This window comes from Plasmodium brasilianum, chromosome 12 (genome assembly GCF_023973825.1).
Source record: "Plasmodium brasilianum strain Bolivian I chromosome 12, whole genome shotgun sequence".
Lineage (NCBI taxonomy): Eukaryota > Apicomplexa > Aconoidasida > Haemosporida > Plasmodiidae > Plasmodium > Plasmodium brasilianum.
In genome coordinates this window covers 1497337-1520773 of record NC_090125.1, presented here as the reverse complement: position 1 = coordinate 1520773, position 23437 = coordinate 1497337, and the positions used below count along the sequence as shown (strand labels likewise).

General features: G+C 27.3%; 3 protein-coding genes across 3 annotated transcripts; 2 read left to right on the top strand and 1 right to left on the bottom strand.

The window, feature by feature from the left end:
* Nucleotides 1-229: 229 nt before the first annotated feature.
* MKS88_004304 (uncharacterized protein) lies at nt 230-1260 on the bottom strand (the record flags this gene model as incomplete). The annotated part of the gene is made up of 6 exons (XM_067217468.1): nt 230-279; nt 312-342; nt 599-749; nt 885-901; nt 1103-1156; nt 1240-1260. 6 exons carry the CDS (start codon nt 1258-1260, stop codon nt 230-232), a joined length of 324 nt encoding a protein of 107 aa, XP_067071894.1.
* Nucleotides 1261-2320: 1060 nt separating this feature from the next.
* MKS88_004303 (uncharacterized protein) lies at nt 2321-16881 on the top strand (the record flags this gene model as incomplete). The annotated part of the gene is made up of 5 exons (XM_067217467.1): nt 2321-2325; nt 2518-9082; nt 9186-12789; nt 12984-16298; nt 16541-16881. 5 exons carry the CDS (start codon nt 2321-2323, stop codon nt 16879-16881), a joined length of 13830 nt encoding a protein of 4609 aa, XP_067071893.1.
* A 3963-nt stretch (nt 16882-20844) lies between these two features.
* Nucleotides 20845-22398, top strand: MKS88_004302 (conserved Apicomplexan protein; the record flags this gene model as incomplete). Its single annotated transcript, XM_067217466.1, has 1 exon — nt 20845-22398. One exon carries the CDS (start codon nt 20845-20847, stop codon nt 22396-22398), a length of 1554 nt encoding a protein of 517 aa, XP_067071892.1.
* Nucleotides 22399-23437: the final 1039 nt, after the last annotated feature.

Genomic DNA, 23437 nt, shown 5'->3' with positions numbered 1-23437 from the left:
AAAAATAACAAATTATTTTCATGTCTTTTTAATTTTAAGTTATTCTGTGTGGAAAATTAATCCTTTTCATATCTATGTATTTACATATACATATATATATATATATATATATATATATATATATATATATATAATATATGTAAATATTTACATATATGTACTTAACTACGCATTTATGTGTTTGCGTATCATATTTTTGTATATGCAGAAAAATATCAATGCGCAGTTCTTAACTAAAATATTGAAAACAAAATCTTTGTCTATCAATAGGATGTTGCACTATTTAAAAATAAAAAAAAAAAAAATTTTACCAAAAATTGTCAAAATGATAACTTCTACGCTCTAACAAAAAAAAAAAAAAAATAAATAAAATAAACAAACACACCCAAATAATTATAATGCATCATCGTACTCATATGTCAATAGGAATTTATGTGCTGAGTTTATAAATGAAGAAAAGGTACTTATAAAAAGTTTAAATTGTGGCAATAATAGTGTAATATATATATGTACATATATGTTTATGTTTATGTTTACGTAATTATTCTGAACAGGCAATAAGGAAATGTATTTTATATGCACATGTCAGAAAAATAACCAAATATATAGCTACAAAATATATGTTATTTTTATTGTTTTTACTATTTTTGCTTTTTTTACTATCTTTACTATTTTTGCTATTTTTACTATCTTTACTATTTTTACTATCTTTACTATTTTTGCTATTTTTACTATCTTTACTATTTTCGCTATTTTTTTTTTTCTGAACTAGTCATATTTTTTTGTATATATTTATATATTTTGTAAGAAGGAATAAAAATTATACAATTGTACAAGCATGTAATAAACTTAGGAGACTCAGTTTTCATTGAACAATTTTAAACTTGATACTGTCCCTTTCCTATTTGAACGAAGGACATACAAGAACAAATTTTTTCAAAAGAAAAAAGTAATACCCGAATTATTGTCATATAATGAAGATATGTTCTTCAAGGCAATTGTTCGTTACTCTACTGCACACAATTTTAATTAATTATTTACTTACCTGTTTATTTATTGACCTACATATTTTTTTTTAAGTATTTATTTTTACTCATTTTACTCTTTTACCTGTATGTTTTAATTTATAATTGTCGACCACTATGTTATACTCCCCCTTAAGTAAAATGAAAATTTTTATGATTGACAGTTCACAATTTTTTCATTCAATAATAATTATATGCATATTTTTGTAGATACCTTCAATCTTTGAATTTCCATAATGTTACAATAAAAAAAAAAAATGAAATTTAAATAATATAGTAATAGTTGTTATTTTCTTAGACATTTTATAATATGTAAATAACACCGACAGACAAAATTTTTATTTCACTTAACATTGATTTAGAAAATGTAAATTTTTACTTTCCGTGCTTTATTACTCTTTAATTTTGGTATATGAACTTGTAAAAATGACGAAAAAAATTAAAGGAGCATATCGACAATAGGTTATTTGAACTGACGAGAAATATACGTACAAAAAATACATACAATATGTGCATATAAAATGTTCATATATATATATATATATATGTATTTTAATTTATATATACTTATATATGCGTGTACCTTGGCACTAATCCTTTTAAGTGAACAAGATCAATCAGCAGGAATTTGATATACGAAATTAAAATTACGACCTTATTGTTGGAAATATTTTTTTATAATTTCCACTTTTTTTAATTTGATGGAACACACTTGTTTTGGAGAAGTGCAAAAAATATCTTATGCACAAGAAAAAAAAGAAAAATTCTTAAAAAAAATTTCTCTTTTTTGGTCTTTGTAATATATATATTATTATACATATATTATATTTATATGCATATGCACATGTATTTAATATACACTTATTTATTTTTTTTTTTTTGTAACTATATCAAAAGAAAATTCTTGTGATAAAGCATGTATGTATATATATAAATATATATATATATATATGTATATTTGTGAAGCTTTTTTTTTACACATTTCATTTTTGAAAATCACTGGAAAATTAACGCAGCTCCAAATTTAAAGCTTGCATAAAACGATGTAAACTAAAATATAATAAAACAAAACAAGACTATAATATCTATAATATTTTTTTTTTTTTAATTGATATCTGAAAAAAGAAAAAAAATTTCAGAGGAATAGAGCACTAAAAATAAAACAAAATAATACAAACACACAAATGTAACAGGAACTTTTAGATATTTTTTAAAAAAATTTTAAGTCAAAAAAATAAAGCATATGTATTTTGTCATAAAAACAACTTTCAAACGGAAAAGATTAATATTTGGCGATGAAGTAATATTATTTACCACATATATGTGTATATATAAGCACACACATGTACACATATATGTTCTTATATATACGCTCTTATACACACGTATGCACATATATATATATATATATATATATATATATATAACACAAATAGTAACGCCCTTTCTTAATTTTTCTTAATTTAATTTTCTTTTTTCAACATGTTAACAGCACTGATTATGATTTCCGTAGTAGAACAAGGTTATGCTACAACACAGTGAAATCTAAATGCAATGAAGCCTCATCCCTTTTAAACCATTATAACAATGATCTAAATAGAGAAAACAACAATGGCTGTCCCAGCACTTATGCTGACAGTTATGAAGATAGAGCAAAATGGCAAAAAAAAAGTTTACAAAATAAATTAATATTTGATTATGAGTTATACTCAGATAACATTGAAAACTTTGTTGGTATAGATGATAAAAACTTGCCATATATAAAACATGAATGTATAAAATATATAAACAGTAAAAATATTGTTCTGATAATAGATTTTTTTGTTTATAATTTATTTTTTCATTTGAAAAATATTAGTAAAAATATAAAGAATTTTTATTTATCATTTAACAAAATTATTTATCCTTTTCATTTCTGCATGAATAGCATTGACACTATTTGTGAAAATTGCATTTTAAAAGACAACAAGGATCGTAATGAACGTAAGGATCGTATATATAACGAAAAAAAGGGAAATGGATTAAATGGAAAAAATAAAAAAAATTCTGAACAAGCAAGGGAAAAAAATGCGGCACAAAGTTTTGCACACACTTGTAAAAAAAAAGGGAAACAGGAAAAAACGGTAAATTATTATTTGCCCACAATTTTAAATATATGGTGTAAAAGGACAAAATATGCAATAAGCATTTATAATAGTAATAAGAAAAAATATAAAATAAAAAAATATTTATTACATCATAAAAATACCGATAGAGGTTATTTGAAAAAAGAGAATTTGTTTTGTGAAGAGAATAGTAGATATAGCGTGAACGAGTGTGTTAACACTTTAATACGTACAATTTTTAATAGCAAAAATTGTTATTCATTTAAAAGCATTTTTTTTCTTTCAAAGGAAAAATACGTTTACTCTTTTGATAGAGAATTAAAATATGCTAGAAAGGGAAAGTACAATGACTTGGTAAGAAGTACATACAGAGAGGGAAGTAACATACATGATTATGATCATGATAGGGGTTACGACAATGACAAAGATAATGTTGGCGATAGTGTTGGCGATAGTATTGGCGATAGTGTTGGCGATAGTGTTGGCGATAATGTTGGCGATAGTGTTGGCGATAATGTTGGCGATAGTGTTGGCGATAATGTTGGCGATAGTGTTGGCGATAGCGATGACCACAGCAGTGACCTGAGTATTGACGAGGATTTCTTATCGGAAGATATTATGTACAGTGCAGAATTATATGACGATGAAATAACAGATTTATATTTAATTAACATAATAAGAAGTAAAATTGAAGAGTATTTTAAAAATGTTCAGGTAAAAAAATTTTGGGACATGATAAATGTGCAGCATATAACCGAATTTGAGTATAATAATTACACAACTAAAAAGACAAGTGGAAATATAGCTAGAAGATGCAATAAAACTTATGATGAATCTATTTATGATTATATTCAAATAATTAAAAAGAATAAGACTAAAAAGGATATGAAAACTAGCGAAATAACAAAAAAGAGTGAAGCAGATGAAAACCAAATTGTGAATAGTAATAATATGCGCAATATGGAAAAAGGGAAAATAGACAAAGAATTTTTAATAAAAGATTTATTCAACAATACTATGAAAAATTACAACGTTAATGAGGTTCAAATATATTTAAGTTATTATGATCATATATTTTTAAAATCAATAATTTGTTTCTATCTTTTATTAAGTTTTTCGGTAGAAATAATTTCAATACTTTATGAAAACTTAGATTTGTATTCTATTCACATTTTTTTTTTATATGAAAAATTGAATGAACGTTTGTTTAAAGAACAACAAAAAATGAACACTCACAGTTCCCCTATGCCAACACATATAAGTAGACTTAAAAATAAGGATAATTTTGAAACAAATGCAAATAATTATAATAATTTTACGCAAAATAATTGCACTTGTGAAAAAAGGTGTAACAAGTTGGACAGTCAGAATGGCACTTTGTTAAAGCTAAGCAATTCGGTGATAAGAGGTAGCAACATTCCTAGGGAGCATTCCAGTTGTTCTAGGGTGCATGCCTCTAATTTTTATTACACGTACAACTACGGAATAAATGGGAGCGGAAGTAGACGTAGTCGTAGAAGCAGAAACAAGTGCAATCGAAGTAGAGGTAACAACCGAGCATGCTGCATAATGGCTAATACTAACTATGTGTGGGAGTCCCCTCCTAACAGCTATGATAACCATTGCGACTATCCAGAAAGGAATAATTTTAATTTTCTTAACACTGTGAATGCATATTTTGGCAATTTTTGCAATACAGAGAAGAAGCTGGATGTAGTAGTTTTTTTTTTATTAAAATTATTAATGAAAAGTGCTCATTATGAAGAAGGGAAGAATGGTAGAAAAAAGACTAGTATTAATTATTTGAAAATAGAGAAATACAAGGAAATACTAAAAGAAATAAAAATATTAATTAAATACACAAATAGAAAAAATATACGCGTGAACAATAAGCCTATTCTTAATTATTTATTTCGTGTCTATAGTAAGTATAATAAAAAGATGAAGGAAATTGATGCTAACGAACCTGTTAATGTAAAATATATAACTATTCTAAAAAAAAATTTTCTTTTATATTCTTTAAACTTTTATTCATTTGAATTTTTCACAAAAAAAATTATGCATGCAGATATAGATAGGATGTATAAGTCGAGGAGTAAAAAAAGGGGGCTAAAAATCCCCGGGGGTGTTAATAAAAAAAGATCAATTCTAAAATATAAGGCTTCTACTAGTGCTTATGGTCTTCTTGGAGGAACATTATTATTATTATTATCATCATCATCATTACAAGAGTCCAGTCATGAATGTGTAAATGGTAGAATTTGCAGTGGTGCTAATGGAATTAGCAGTTGTAGTAGTAGTAGCAGCAGTAACCGTGACAATGGTCGCGGTAAGCTGCACACCGAAGGAGCATATTCCCCTTTTATAAATATAAACAGAAAATTGTTAGCAAAAAAGAGTAGAGTGAAGTATTTAAGATATCTGAGGAAACGTGTATATTCTTATTTCAAATTAATACATAATGTATACTTCAATTTAGCTGGAAAAAAAAAAAAAAAAAAAAATTCCATTTTTAATAAAAATGGAGGTAATTTCTTTCATATTTTTTATAGAAACTTTTTTATAAAAACATTAAATATAATAAAAATAAAAAGTAAAATATCCGAAATTGTAAGAAGGAAAAACGAGATTTATAAAAAGGTAGTTGCGAAAATTAAAGAACGTAGTGGAGTACCGAAGAGGAAGCATCGGATGGAGGAGCAGAAGGTGCATAAGACGCGTGGGAAGAAGGAAGGGGAATTAAAAAATTATGAAAAATACCACAAAACAGTTGTAGATTTATTAGCAATTATTAAAAATCAGGATAAGACTATTACGAATAATATGATTAATATGTTGAGCAACATAAACGAATATTTGAATCAGTTCTATGCAAATATATGTCATTGTATTCCATCTGAAAATTCAGAGAAGCGAGATGTTGTAAATGCCATGAATCAAAAAATAGAATCATTGAAAGAGGACATCCATTTTATTTTTCCTTATGAAAGGAATATTTTTCGAACAAATAGAAACAATTATTTTAATGATAGTGATTCGTGGGAAACACAAGGAAGGTTATATATTGGAAATGAGCATACAAGCAGCAATGTGAACACCCTAAACATTTCTTGTGATAAGCATAACAGAAGGTGCAGTACAATTAATAGCAACCGCCCAAGTCAAAGTACCTCGTTCGGCTTGCTAAGAAGTGGGGATGATACTTCATCATTTGGAATGAACACTAAAGGAACGACGATTTGCAAATTAAGAGGATATTCAGGGTACTGTTTCTCTCCAAGACGAAGTGATAAAGAGGAGAGTGTGTGTATGAAGTGCAAATGTACAATAGACAGAAGAGTAGTAGAAAAGAAGAAAAAGATATATGAGAATTTCTTTTTGAATTCAAAAAGGTATTATAAAGAAAAGAGAAGAAAAATAAATTATTTAGCGTATGATCTAAACATTTTAAAGGAGTATTTATATACATATTTGAAAAAATATTTTGATGATATTATTGTATTGTTCGAGTATTTTTTTGCCCTCTCAAATAATTACTTCTCCCTCGACACAGAAGGAGATGGAAGTACCATCGCGACTACAGGAGCAACAGAGGCTACAACTGCATATACTACTTCCAACAGGAGTACTGTTATTGATACAAATGTTGAACAGACCGAAAATGGAAGTATAGAAAACGAGGATCTGCTGTACGAACTATTTGCATTATCAAGCTACGATAACTTTAACAACGAGGATAATAACATTATTGATTGGTTAAGTACAAAAAGTGCGGAGAATAGAAAATATTATAATGACTACATGTACATAAAAAAATTAAAGTTTTTTATTAAAAATGACATTATACAGTTTATTATTAAAAATGTAAATTTCGTGAGTAGTAATATACATTTGAAAATTGGTAGAGTTGGTAAATCCATTCCTATGTTGCTAAACCTGTTAGGAGAACAGAATTGTAATGACTTGTTTATATTTAAAATTTTATTTAGTTTAATTTTAAAATACGGAAAATATTGTCGAAAAAAAGAAATTAAAAAAAGCACCATACGTAATATCTCTTCTAACGACTTAAATGAGCGTGATATTGAAAAATTTTTCTTATTTGACATGAAAAAAAAAAAATTTTTAGAAAAATTTGGCCTCAATTATTTTAATATATCGGAGGAACTCATCTTCTTTCTCAAATACATCGTCTTGTTCAGCAGCGCAGGGGAGGACGTAAGCGGCACCAGCAATTGCAGCATCAATGTGGGCAGTGCTTACAGCGGCGGTTATAACCGCATGAACTGGGGTGATGGCGATGGGCTGTATAATCTATCGCACTGCAAAGACAAAAAGGCTTTGAAAGATTTTTTGCAAAAAATAATTAGAAAGAAAAGAAAAAAAGTTCTTAACTGTGAAAACAAAACAAAGACAGATACTTCAAAGAATGGAACAAGAAGGGCAGCAAAAAGTGAGGGGGAAAATAGGGGAGTGCACAAAGACGGAGTGGGCGGAGAGATCTGCTTAGGACAACTGACAAGCTTCTACGAAATTGTTGAAGAGACAAGTTTAAAAAAGTACGATAATATGAAATTCTTTATAACAGCAGACAAAAAGAGAAAAACAAACAGAAAAAGAAAATATGAATGTGATGAAGGTTTAATGACAGCTTATTATAATAATGATAATATAAATATTATAAAGAGAGTCAAAAAAACTATTATTAAATTTGTAGATGACAACAAATATGTATTTCCATATATTTTTAATACCTTCGATTGTACCATGACGACAAGTACGTCCTCATTGTATGATATTTTAAAACTAAATAGGAACTTCATATTCTGTCATTATATTAATAGAAATAGATGTGAATATACCTACAAAAATTCTATACTTAATTATGTATATGGAAACCCTATATTATGTATAAAAAAGGATTGTGATATGAACAAGCAAGCGCATTGTAGTGCTAGTACTAATGAATGGTCTTTAAAAACGAAGAGAGATGATATAAAGGCGGGGCATCATAAAAACATTGAGCATAGTATTACTATTGTTACAAGTAAGAGCAGTGATAAGGATATTTATGATGGTAGTAGTTGTAGGGGATGTTGTACGAATTATCGCATTTACTCAAATGGTTCAAGTGGAAAGAAATCAAACGTGAAGGACCAAGGGAGTGTTATAGTTAGAGGAAATTGCAGCAGTGCCCCCAGAAGGGAGAACAATGAGGAAGAAAAACATAATTATAGCTATAGGCATAGTGGTAGGGATAGAAGTAGAGAAAGTGGTAGGGATAGAGGTAGAGACAGAGGTAGGGATAGAAGTAGAGACAGAAGTAGGGATAGAAGTAGAGACAGAGGTAGGGATAGAAGTAGCCTTATCGATCGAAGTAACAATTCCGAAAATTGCAAAAATGACAGCACTTATGTTCGTCCTACTGCGAATTGTGGAGAGGGAAAGCACAAAAACATATATGATGATGCACATAAAACTAAGGAAGAGAAGAAGGCTGTGGGAAAAAAGAAAAGAAAAGAACTAATAGACATCTTTAACAGTTTGAACATTTCAAATAATATACCTTTAAAATACATTCATTTATGTGTAATTGCTGATATATTTAAAAATTTTAATTTGCATCATATAATTAAAGATATTATTAAAAAGATATATGAAGAAAAAATTATAGAAATTTATGATAAATTTATTTGTTCAAATAATATACATTCTTTACCTAATTTGTTACTATGCTTCTTTTTATTTTTTTATTCCTATTTAGACGTATTATTTGGTTTGAGAAATGGTCTCTTTGTTAACTTGACTCATTATGGAGAATATACCATTTTCAACAATATCAATGATATAGTATCTAAAAGGAGAAAAAAAAAAAGAAAAAAAAAGGATGATATGAGTAATGATGGTGCTACTACCACCAATATGAGCAATGGGGAAGGTGATAGTAAAAAGGTAGAGGGAGAAGAAAAAAAAAAAAAAAAAAAAAAAAATTAGCTATATATACCTTAAAAATACGTTTAGTAAAAGAAGTAACTATCTGTTGTTGATGGACAAGAAAAATAAAAATGATTTGAGTTCACAAGTAGACAGGATATTCGTAAATTTGAACTTAACAAAAAGCCAAGGGAAGAGTAAAGTGAAAGGGAAAAAGAAGAATAGGGAATATAGTGATCCAAAAAACGACAGATCAAATTTCACCTTAAACTTTGCTGCTTTCCTGGATAACTATTTGGACTACAACTTTTCCTTCTTGAATAACTACAAACTTGTAGAAGAGAATAAAGGAAAGAACTACTTGTTCGTTTATGATAATGATAATCATAATGATGATATCTATCCAGAACAGGATAACAGAAATGATGCTTCTTCTTCAAATTCAAGTGATAATCAAACTCTCCTTTTCGAATATGCAAACATGAGTATTTATAATATTGAAGAAAATCTAATGACCAAAAAATGGAAGCACATTTTTTCAAAATATCATTTTCCGTATTCCTCCGGGTACCACAAAGGAGGATGGTGTTGTTTATGGAATTACCATCTAGTAGAAAAGAAGAGAAAAAGGATGACAACTCCAACATTCCGTAGTTTCGATGAAAACCATAGGGATGATTATGTGCATGATTACTATGGAGAAGATGACTATTATGATGAACATGAGGACTATCCCGAGGAGAATGACCATGAGGAAGATGTAACTAGCAGAATCAAACTTGCTTTGGATATCCTAAGGGTAGATTTGATAGAAATGTTGGAAATGAAAAGACATTGTATTGTTGATGCGTTAACAAATTTTAAAAATTGTAAAAAGGGATTAGAAGATATAAAGTTTATGTATCATTTAATTTATCTACTAAATTTTGAGAATAAAAAAAAAAAAAATTCTGACTTGGTCATATATAAAAATTTGTATTATTTATTAATTGAAAAATTATATAACCATAAAGGGAGAAGAGATTCTATAGATGGAGAAAGAATGACCAATCTTATTTTTAATTTAGTAAAAATTACAAGAATAATAAAAATAAGAAATAAAAAAATAGAAAAATTATTTAAATTACTTTTGAAATATTCTCAAAATTTCCAGAATTTTCATTTTCATGTTTTTAATAAATTGTTCTTATTCATATATCAAGACACAAAAGTTGACAACAAAATGTTTTTAAAGAGATATTTATATAAATATTTTAACGACAAAAAAATTATTCTTCATATTCTGAACCAAATAGTATGTTACTGCGAAGGGGAGAAGAAGAGTCAATCCTTAACAGATCGACATATCGACGTTACTGCTACTGGAGGGGTTAGAGATGTAATTCATTCCAGTATGAACAACTTAAACAACTTTGGTATTTCATGGAAGGGTCAAAGGGAACATCTCTTTTCAACTGAGCGACTGGGGTACCTCCCTAGTGATCGTTTTCATGGTACCACCTATTCGGAATTGTTGATGCGATCGGCGCGCAATGATCAGGTAGCAAATCATGTTGACTCACACTGCATAAGGACGTATGACTCTTCTGTAGTGAAGAAGAATACAAAACAAGGAGCTTTTAAAAGAGTAAAATTTTCAAATGTTAATCCAGAATTAATTAAAAAAATGTTTCTACAATGTAAAAGCATATGCTCCAGTGATGATAACTACAGCTCAAATAATGAAAGTTTAATAAAAATTAAGCATATCCGAGGTAGAAATTATCGATCATACGAAAAAGAGAGGGAATCTACTTGTCTTCCTTCTGACAGTGTAGGAGTAGGTACTTTATGTTGTGAGAAAAACAAAATGAAAGGAAGAAAAAAAGGCACATGTATGTCAGTTGCTACTAACAATTGTGAGCATCATTTGGTCAATACTTCGAATAAGAGCAATAGAAGGATAAATGAAATTAACGAGAGGAGCGAAAGTGCGAATAGTGATGAGGATGGGAATTCTTATGACCATATTTTGCGTACGTATGACCAGTGGGGCCAGAAAGTAAGAGGAGGGGAAGTAGCAAGAGGAGGGGAAGTAGCAAGAGGAGGGGAAGTAGCAAGAGGGGGAGAAGCGGCAAGAGGAGGAGAAGCGGCAAGAGGGGGAGAAGTAGCAAGGAGAAGGGAAACGGCAAGAGGAAAGATATACACAGCGGGGAGAGAAGGACGAACGTCTAACTTTTTACCCAGGCATCAGTTATGTGGTGCCATGGGAAGTGATACTATAAGTTTGTCTAACTCCTTTTATAACAGAGAAAATGTGAATAAGGAAAAAACTGAAAGTAAAAGAAAAAAAATAATTAAAAAGGATAAACAAAATTATGAAATTATTGATTACAGCTCTGATGAATTCTTTCATTATGTAGACGAAATGTACAAGAATTATGAAATAAGTACGAAAGGAAAAGATGAAAAACAAGATTCTCTAAATTATAGTAGTAAATTGTATTGTAATGATGATGATTACAATAATAATGATAGTAGCAGTAGTGTATGTTATAGTTATTCTTCTACTTCATCCGTAAGTAATAGTACTAGTAATGACGAAAATGAGAGGGGGAAAATTTGCTTCCATATAAAGGATCTTACTATGGAAAACTCATTTAAGTTGTTATCCTTGTTAAGTACAACTGATATAAGAAGCACAAAAATAAATGAAGATATGAAGAGTTATGATGAAACACGTGAGAACTCGTATAATATTATACCTATAGAAAATAAAAGTCATAGTATTGAAAGTGCATATAGAAAGGAAAGATATGAAAATTTTTTATATTTTAATTATGACAGCTCTTTTTGCTTTATCAAATATAAATCATATCATGAATTTAATAAAAAAAGTAAAAGAAAAGAAATGAAATTCAAAGACAAGGAAAAGAGAGTAAATAGTAAAACAGATTTAATATACCTTATACCCTTATATATTAGTATATTGGGAGGCCTAGATATATTTTTATATAAATATTACAAATATATTTGTGATACATATATAAATTCGTATTTTTACCTGAACACGTATTATTTTGAGAAGTACATTAGAAAAAAATATAAAAAAGGCAAAGATAAACATTTTGAGACCATATTAATTTATGATTATTTTTACTACAATTATATATTCTGCAATAAGTTTAGCAGTTACGATAGCTACAAAGTGCTCAGGAATAGAAAAGTAAAACCAGGTAGTTTCATTAAGTTTTTTGACTACCGGACTAGTGCTCCGAATAGCGGTATTGGCTGTACTGGCACAGTTTGCTGCACTTGTGGTGGTCATAAACGCGTAAATAACTTGAACGAAAGAGGAAAAAGTGGGGAGCGTAACTGTTTGTGTATCGAGTGGGAAAACGCCCCTTTTGATGCAGACTGCTCAATCGAAATTGCGAAAGGGGAGAATCGCAGCGGTAATAATAACAACAGTATCGATAATGACAATAACGATAATATTAACAGTAACAGTAGAAATGGTAGTAGAAGTGGAAGCAGCATTAGCAGGAATGCGGGTGCTGGGGGGATAGACACAAATTATGGTAAGGTAATTGTCAAGAGAGAGATGGAGGAGGGGCAGTTTAAAAAGGAAGAAATTGATGAACAACTGACAAGTGTGCGTACCAAAAGAGAAAACGCAGAGACTAACACATTTATGCATGCATGTAATGGAAGTAAGTCGGACAAAGAGGATAAACCCAAATCGCGTAATGAAAAAAAAAAAAAAAAAAAAAAAATGATCATCAACAGAGTAATCGTCAAAAAAGGAGAACTAACAGTAACATAAAAAACAAATTGAAGAATAATTTAAATTGTACTAACATGGTGAGAGATGCTAATGACAAATTATTACCCCCTTTTGAGCAGCATGAAAATAATTTATTTTTTTTTTTTACGGAAGATTATTTAAGTAGTGATGATGATGAAGACAGATTTATGCAAAATAACATGAAGGATGTTTACATTTTAAAAAGAAATTTATTTATTATTGAATATTTACAAAATTATTTTAGCTTTTCTGTCCTTACGAGACTGAAGAATATGGTAGAGGACATGCTCCTTAACTACAATTTGAATCTTCCTTATATAAACAAATATATAAAAATAAAAGAATCAAATGAGGGGAGAGCAGATGGTGAAAACTACGAAATTATTGCAAACAAAAAGAAAAATGATGAATCTGTATTTCCACGTTTAGATGATATGAAATTGGTGGAGAGAGGTATCTATTCCAGTGAAGTATCGCATAATAGAGAGAGTGAAAAAAATGAGGTAGCAAACTGTGCATGCATAGGAAAGGGAACTGTTCAAATGAGTGAGGTAAATGAGCTAGATCATTACGATGGAATACAGGATGGAATATTAAGCACATTCAGAAGTAATGGTTTTGGTAGCACATGCTATAACTCCTTAATAAGAGAAGAATTGACAAGAAACGGAATTCAAATATCATTCACTGTGTTAAATTTAGAATACTGGAAATTTGAAAATTTAAAAGATAATAATCAAATGATAAAGCATCTTTTACCTGACTATGTACATACTTATTTTAATATAATTAATAATATATATCAAAAAAAAAATAGAGATAAATATTTAATTTTTTTATATGAATTATGCTATATAGATTTGAATATCAATGATTACATATTCACAGTTAAATTGTCAGAAGGATTATTATTTTTATTTTTAAATAAATTAGAAACACATACTATTGATATTTATAAAAATAATTTATTTTACAATAACCTGAAGACAAATAGTAATATTTACAATTATGAATACATGTTCATTTCGTCCAATTATAAACTTAACGAGAATAAGACCATTCATATTATTGTTAATGAGAATATTATTTTGTACGATTTCCATATAATCAAAAACTCGAAAGATTTTTCTATATCCAAAAGGAAAAGAAATATCAGAAGGGATATACATAAAAAGGAAGGGGCGGCACTAGGGTTTAGGGATGGTATAAAAGTCAATTGGGGGGAGGCTACTACTAGAGGAGCGGATGTGGCAGCAGCATGTGATAAAAAATATGATAAACGTATGAGCAGAAGCAGTAGCATCATCAGCTATGTACACGAGCGAAGAACCCACTGCTGCAACGAGAACGAGAGTGAGGATGAGAACAAAGTTGTTAGCAAAGATGTTAGCAGTGTTGACTGCTTAAACTGTGAGCAGGAAGAAGAAGATGGGGGAAATAAAGAAAAAAAAAAGGATCTAATGGAAAATGCGAAAATAGAAGAATATATTTCAAATGCAGGACAGTCGAGTGGAAAGGGTGATAAGGTTCATGACAGAGTAAGAGGTGTTAGTAACGTAAAAATAAGTAATGAAGGAGAAGAAATGCATACCATGGTAAAAGAAGAAGGAGGGGTTACAGAAGTAGCGGTTACAGAAGTAGGGGTTACAGAAGTAGGGGGAGCAAAAACGAACAGAGGGTACATTTCAAATGCGCATGTAATAAATGATAACTCATTTGATAGAGTGAATTCTAATAACTCCAAAAACAATGTTTATCATAAGAGAGTGATAACAATGAATAAATTAAATAAGAAAATATCGAAAGAGAACATTTTTTATAATTTGAATTTTTTAAAAGCATATCAAGAAAGGGAAATAGAAAAAATAACATATAATAAAAATATTAATGATATACACATTAAATTATTTTTTACAGAAGAATATTTAATTCAAAAGACAAATATGTCAGAAAAATTTATAAAAGAAATTTTAAAAAAATTAAGTAGAAAAAAGTTTTTACAAAAAAATACGTTTAAAATTATGAACAAGAGAAATAACAAAACGACACAGTTTAACGTCTATTCGTTATCAGAGTTTGATGGCGACCTGGATGAAAAGAAAACAAAAAATGGAGATGCAGATGTAGAAGCGGATGCAGAAGCGGATGTAGAAGCGGATGTAGATGCGGATGTAGATGCGGATGTAGATGCGGACGAAGAAGCTGAGGTAGATGCGTATGAAGTAGCACATAAAGGGGAATTGGAAGAAGAGGAATTGAAGGAACAGGAAGGTACAGTAGAAGATGCAGAAGAACAAACAAAGGAACAACCACTGAGGGGACGAGTCTATGATTTCAATGACCCCTTTTTTAAAAAAGTTAGAAGGAGAAGACTTGCAAATGAATTCAATCTTCATTCGTGGAAAAATAGTGTAGAAGGTAAATTAGCAAAAAAAATAAAATGCAGTAGAAATAAAAGTAGTAATAGCACACACATTAACAGTGGCAATGCGTATTTTGAAAAACAATTATTTAATAATAGAACAACGGTAACGAACCCGCCGGTGAGCGAAGAACTGTCTGCTGTTACTGTTCTGCAAAAAAAAAAATTATGCAAGAGGGAAGAAGAACAACAACAACAATCGCATGAGAAAGAAGTCGAAAAAAAAAGCGACAACTTGCGTATTTATAATAATAATAAAAACCTAATAAGTAGTGGTAGTATTAGTAGTAGTGGTAGTATTAGTAGTAGTGGTAGCAGTAGTAGTGGTAGCAGTAGTAGTGGCAGCAGTAGTAGTGGTAGCAGTAGTAGTGGCCATGGCAGCGGTATCGCTAGTACAAACTGTTTCTTGCATAGTCTCCTATGTAACAGCAGTAAAAATTATGGTAACATGCATAGCGAAAAAGACTCATGTAGTGGTAATAATATTAGCAATAATTCAAATGTTAATAATAGGAAGAGAAATAATCAAAATAATGCCCATTCTAATGGTCATAGCTGCAGTACTCGTAATAGTCCAGATAGCGATAAGAGCTCTCGTTCAAAAAGTTCGAACCCTTCAAATAACAAAAATATTACAAATAATGATGATGATAATAATATTGAGAAAAAAGAAAAAAAAATAGACGGTGAGAAAGAGATAGAAAAAGAAAAAAAAAAAAAAAGGGGGGGGAAAATAGAAATAGAAAAGGAAAAAAGAAAATATATGGAAAAAGAAAAAAATAAGGATAAGGAAAAGGACAAAGAAAAAGACAAAAAAATAAATTCTGAAACAACAAATGGTGTCAATGAATTACCGAAAAAGAAGAAGCGAATTGATAAAACTGCAAATGAACAAATATGCGTTAATAATTTAGTATCATATATACATAACAGTGAAAGTAGCGTACATAAAGATAAATCAGTAGTAAATGAGGAAGAAACCTTAAATAGCAAAAATAGTAGTTTTAACTTGAGTAGTAGTATGAGTAATAATATTCATTTTAGAGCTACCTTTTTTAAGTTTGCTCGATTGCATACACATAATACATGCTGCATATGCAACAGTAGACAATTTTTCTCGTACACTTGATTGCTCCATATCTTTTTTTGCCATACATGCGTGATTACATATGTATGTATATGTGCATGTATGCATATTTTATTTCTTTTCCGTTGTTTCTCAACCAGTCAATAAGCTAACCAGCCATTTTGCCTCTTCTTTCCTCAGATGAGCCCATAGACTATTTTTTGGATGATGTTGTAACAGATAACGAAGAAGATAAGGAAATGAAAAAGCGAAGGACTTTCGATAATTTAAATTTAGATGAATCTTACGAATTTTATGAAAACGAAATTTTACGAATAACAAAAGAAAGAATGAACAAGATGAAATCAGAGCCTGGAAGAAATATATCTACACCTCTTTTTTTAATTGTAAATAATTTAAATAAAACATTAACAGAAAAGAAATTAAAAAATATATCACAACAAAGCGTTTTAGTAATTTTAAATATAATGTTGAAGAAAAACAAAATTGCGCGCACTGGGGGAAATTGGCAACCAACCTAAGCCCATACAAAGAGAACATGTACATATGTGCTTATATGTATATATACGCACTTGGGTATATATCGTTTTTTTTAAATGACTAGTTTTCAATTATATACAGATTTAATATAATCCATCATGATTCAAACATTTTGTGTATGCCATTTTTTCAAACTGATTTTAAAAAAAAAATTTCCTTTTCTTTTATTTTATGTTATGTACGATTTTTCATTCGTTTGGGCTGTTTATTTTCAAATGTAACTAATATGCTCGTTTGATGGTTGCTCTTGTTAAGCGACAACGAATGTGTATATATATATATGTATATATATATGTATATTTATATGTATATTTATATGTATATATATATGTATATTTATATGTATATTTATATGTATATTTATATGTATATTTATATGTATATGTATATTTATATTTATATGTATATTTATATTTATATGTATATTTATATGTATATTTATATGTATATTTATATTTATATTTATATTTGTTTATGTATAAATGTACATGTACAAATTACATGTTTACACCTTTTTGGCTGTGTCTACCAATATTCAAACATATTTTCCTTTCTTCTTAATTACGGAAGAAAATGGCATACTGGCTTATAGTATTAATTACTCACTTATACATTACTAACACATATTTAATTTGGACACAAAACAAAAAAAAAAAAAATTGACTTTGATAATGAATAAAAGCACTAATATCATCATAAAATACGGGTAATTATTATAAATTGTTTTGTTTTATTTTATTTTAACTCCCATATATTCTACAGCAGTGTACAAAAATTGATAACACAAACTGAAAAATAAAAATGAAAAGAGACTCTTTAAAGAATTTTGTATCCATACCTATATACACAAACATATACCTTTTTACATGCATGGGGAATGTTGTTTCGAACACCCTATTTTAATTTCATTTCTATACACACATATACTAGCATATTGCACCATTATGTATATATATATATATATATCCATGTATTTATATTTACATCTACATTTACATTTATATCTGTATTTATTTTTATTTTATATTTTTTTTTTTTTTTTTTTCCTCTTTGCACACGAGCAAAATTTAAACTGCACTTTTTTTTATCCTTTATCCTTTTTCAACTTACATTTTTCTTCATTCAGGTAAAGGAATAGAAAATAGTAAAGAGCATAATACTATAACAATTTCCCATTAAGGGAATTATAGATATATTTACTTAAAACTTTTGTCCAAATGTTATTTATTTTTTTTTTTTGTTTGTTTGTTTGTTTTACACTTTAATATAAATAACAAATATATATGTATATTTTATCATGTTTATTATCCCCTTATTTTTTGTTTCTTGCTAGAATATTTTTTCTTAATATATATCTCGTACGTATACATATAATATATATATGTATATGATCATATATATACATACATATACATATATGTGTGTTAATTTTTCAAGTGATAGAATTCACTCACAAAATTTACTACAAATCGATTTCCATTTTTATTTTATCTTATTTTTTTTTTTATTTTATATTTTTTGTTTTATTTTTTAATTTTATCTTTCATATAGCATTAATTGGGAAAAAAAAAGAAATGATATATTTATTACTACACATAACAGCAATATTTTGTTTAATAAATTTTTTTATTTTTTGATTTATTTTTTTTTAAATTCAACTATAACAAAAATATCTTTTTTTTTTCAACCTTTTCTTTTTGCTAATTCGATTTGGTGCGGATTTCTTTTATATTTTATAATATTATAAAATCTTTCATCATTTAAAAAAAGAAAAAAATTAAAATATATATATGTATATATATATATATATATGTACGTACGTACGTATTTTTAGTAGCATATTATTAGTATTATATTCCCCTTTTATTTTATTATTTACTATATTAATATATTTTACCTTTTTACACATGCCTGGAATCATATGAGATATTATATATTTTTTTTAAAGTAAAAATAAAAATTGATGGATGGCAACTATGCATTATTAATAAAACACATCAAATATAAATGAAATAAATTAACATAGTTCGAGCTCTCTTAAAATTTATATATCATAATAAGAGAACGTTTTATTATTATTATACGAACCAATGAAAATTGACGCTTTCAATTTTTGTCATTTGTTATAGTAAAAAAAATAAAAAGAGAAATAAAATAACTTGAAGAAAGTACATTTTTTTTACCAGTGTTTTCATTTATATTTTATGTATATTATATATTTATTTTAGTACGAAATTTTATATATTATACTATATTTTTTGAATTTTACAATTTTATAAAATTTTGTTCTCATTAATTTTTTTTTTTTTTTTTTTTTTTTTTGCTCTTTTTTCTATTTTGCCATATTTTCAATTTACCCTTTTACCATTTTTCCATATTTTCAATTTACCCTTTTACCATTTTTCCATATTTTCAATTTACCCTTTTACCATTTTTCCATATTTTCAATTTACCCTTTTACCATTTTTCCTTATTTTCGTATTTCCATTTTGCTATTTTTCCTTATTTTCGTTTTTCCATTTTGACATTTTTCCTTATTTTCGTTTTACCATTTTACTATCTTTCCATATTTCGTTTTTCCATTTTGCCATTTTTTCCTTTTCCCTTATTTTCTTTCTTCCATTGTTTTTCTACAACTTCATCACTTCCATTGATTTTTGTTTGAATTAGTTTTTATATAATTATTATAAAACTCTGTAGATATTAATAAAATGAATGAACACTTTTTTTTTTAATTTTTTTTCAAGTATAATAATAAAAGAGAAAGTCCTTCCCCTCCCCACATATATATGTAGGCATTTTGAATATATATCATCTTATCATATATTATAATATTACAGAATAAAAAGAAAAAATTTATTGTTATATAATCGAAATGTTAAATAAAAATTTTGAAAATTATAAAAAAAAAAAAAACAAAACAGAACAAAAAAATACTAATTAAATATACTCTTCTTTGCTTTCAATATTTATCATATTTTAATAAGAAAAAACAAACGATTTATTTAGTTTTTTTTCTTTTTTTTTTATAGCTTCTCTTTGTTTTTTCCATTTCCTCTTTTCCATTATTTCCATTTTTTTTAAAAAAAATCATGCATATAAACTCCTTTATAATTAGAAATACAGATATGTATTAATGCATAACCCGTGAAATATTAGTATATATATTCAGTTGAGTGAGTACGCTTTATGCACATGTATATATATGTGCGCGCGTATGTATGTATATAAGTGTGCAGTTATATATGCATACATATAGATATATATATATATATATATATATATATATATATATAAAGTATATACGTACTATACATACATATTCCTCATTTAATTAGCAATTCTGTATACGTTCGTATTTGTGCTAGTAATTATTCATGTATCTGTATAATGATGTAAGCTAAAATTATTAAAAAAAAAAATTTTTTGAACTGCGTTGTGATTTTCAGCAAAGGGAAAATTTGTTTATTTGTAAAATTGCAGTAGGTGTGTGCGTATGTATATATATATATGTATGTATATGTATATACGTACGTATGCGTGTGCGTGTGCATATATGTATAATATGCAAGAATGTGAGGTAAAACACGTTAAGTTTTACAACTGCGAGTATTTTCCAATCCCACCATTTGATTCGTTTGATCCATTTGGTTCATTTCATATAATATACACATTATTGTAATTAAAAATGTAAACCATTCATAATATTGTTCTATATTATAACGTACGCATTAATTTGTTTATATATAGTATATAAATATATAATACGTAAAATTCTTGTAATATGAATAATTTGTACAAATACGTGAAATTCGCATAATTTGCACAACCCGAACCACTTGCATAACACACATAAGGAATAATTCGAGTATATATATATATATATATATATGTTTTTTTTTTTTTTTTTTTTTTTTTTTTTCGTAACACTGCAAGAGTATAAAATGCAAAACGCAGAAAATAAAAATATAAAAATGAAATTTAAATTGAATTATGCTGACAAAAAGAGTATGATTAATTTAAGTCTTCGAAAAAATGATTTCAATTCAAGAAATAATAATATAAATACAAATAACAATCTGAGCATTAGCAATACGCAGAACAACAAGAATTGTGTAGCTAACAGAAGCTCATTAGAAAAACCTAAATCAACAAATGCAACCAAAAATATAAAAATAAATATTGCAAGTTCAGGCAATATTAAAAAAAGCGGTATTAGCACAAATCGCGTGAACAATGCCAACACTATAGGTTATTTACAAAATGACAGTATTGGTAACCAAAACAGTATTAGTAACAGAGTAAATAATATTAATAATAAAAGTAATATTAGTCCTATTAGTACTATTAGTAATATAAATAATATAAACAAAGTAAACATTGCGAATAATGGCATTATAAAAAGTAGTAGTGGTAATACTAACAATAATGAAAATGTACATTACGATGATAGTAGTACTATTGGTATTAATGAAGGGAAAAATTTCCTTGACATTATGAACATAACTGATAGTTTAAATATTAACGACAGCATAAATAATTATGAGAGTCTAAATAATAGTGGGAATATAAACGATTATGCAAATAACAACAACAGTAGCAGTGTTGTAAATGCTCATAATAACAGCAATTCTAATAATATGCTACATAGAAATAAATATATGATAAAAAGTAATTTAAAAATATATTATAAAAATGGGTTAATACCATATTCTTTTATATATCATAAAATATTAACTATATTAAAATCACATTACAATAATCATATAAGTAATAATCGTGATGTAGCTAATAAAGGTATATCTTTTTTTCATATTGAAAATATGTTAATTAATTTAGGTTTTAAAGGTGTAGATATAAACAATAATTTTTTATTAAGTTATTTAGCTTCATCAAAGAAAATAAAAATTGATTTAAATGAAAAAAGAATTTGTTATATAAACCCATATGTTGATATAACAAATATAACATCCTTATTAAATAAAATAAATAAATATGGCTATTTATATGGCTATGAAATTAATGATGATTTAATTAATACAAATAAAGAAATATATAAATGGATTAACACTTTATTATATGAAAAAAAAGTTCGATGTATACGATCAAATAATAGTCATTTAAGAGGAAAATTAAAATGTAAAAATTTACCAACATTCTGTGATATCTATTCAAAAAATAAATGTGATAACTGTTTTTATAATTTAAAGGGATTTATTTTTTTTCCACTCTCATATGAACATATTGAAAAAGAACGCTATTCAATAACAAATGACATAAAAAATTTATGGGATGAAATTACCTTGCCAAATCTTGATAACATTTTAAAAGAATATAAATTAAAATCAACAAATAAACTCTTTATCAATGATAATGTGCCAAAGAGAAAAAATAAAGACGACAAGCTTACGCCAATCATTAAAAAAATGAAAAGAATTTACAACACCCACTTATTTACGGCCGACGAAATTAAAAATGAGTTCATACAAAAAAAGTGAAAACATGAACAAAGTAAATTGGCAAAGTAAATTGGCAAAGTGAATTGGTAAAGTGAATTGGCAAAGTAAATTGGCAAAGTGAATTGGTAAAGTGAATTGGTAAAGTGAATTGGTAAAGTGAATTGGTAAAGTGAATTGGTAAAGTGAATTGGTAAAGTGATTGAGCAAAGCTAATAAGTATAATGAACGAACAAATTTGATATTTTTTTTTTTTTTTTTTTAAGCACAAATTAATTACTCGGTCATTTTTTGAAGAAACCCTCAAAACGTTTACCAATGCGTGGGTACGTATGCATATATACATATACACATACGCATATTTTCATATATATATATATACCCGTACACATATACACGCATATATTTATACACACATATATATATATATATATATATATATATATATGGGTATACATGTATTGTACACATATAAATGTTTGTGCTTGGGTGGAGGATAGGGCATATGCACAAAATTTGAAAGAGAATAATGGCTAAGTTCCATAGGAAAAAAGTTCTGTATCAGTCATAATATATAATTCTTTAAAAAAGCACACTTAAATAAAGCAATGCGTTTTATTTAATAACTCAGCTAGCCAAATTTTTTTTTTTTTTTTTTTTTTTTTTTTTGCAAACTTTTTTTGTGAAAGATTATTTATTCTCCATTTTTAAATACAAATATATTTGTTTTTCGCTAGCAGCTCAAGCTGGTAAAATGAACATAAATAATAGTTTAGAGTATTAGCAATAGTTCGTATGCAAAAAATATATTTCGCAAGCAATAAGCATAGCGTCGTAATCTCCTTTTTTTTTTTTTTTTTTTTTTTTTTTTTGTATGTATCTGTTGTACTAGATATTACATAAAAACATATCTAGGGGAAATAATGCTTTATAAATCTGTAAACTTTTTTTTAAAATAAATAAGCATATTCCAATTTATGTCGTAAATGGATTTTTTTTTTTTTTTTTTTTTTTATCGAGTTCAAATATGAAAAGGAATGGAAGGAAAAAGTGAGCCTTATATTAAACGAAATATAATAAA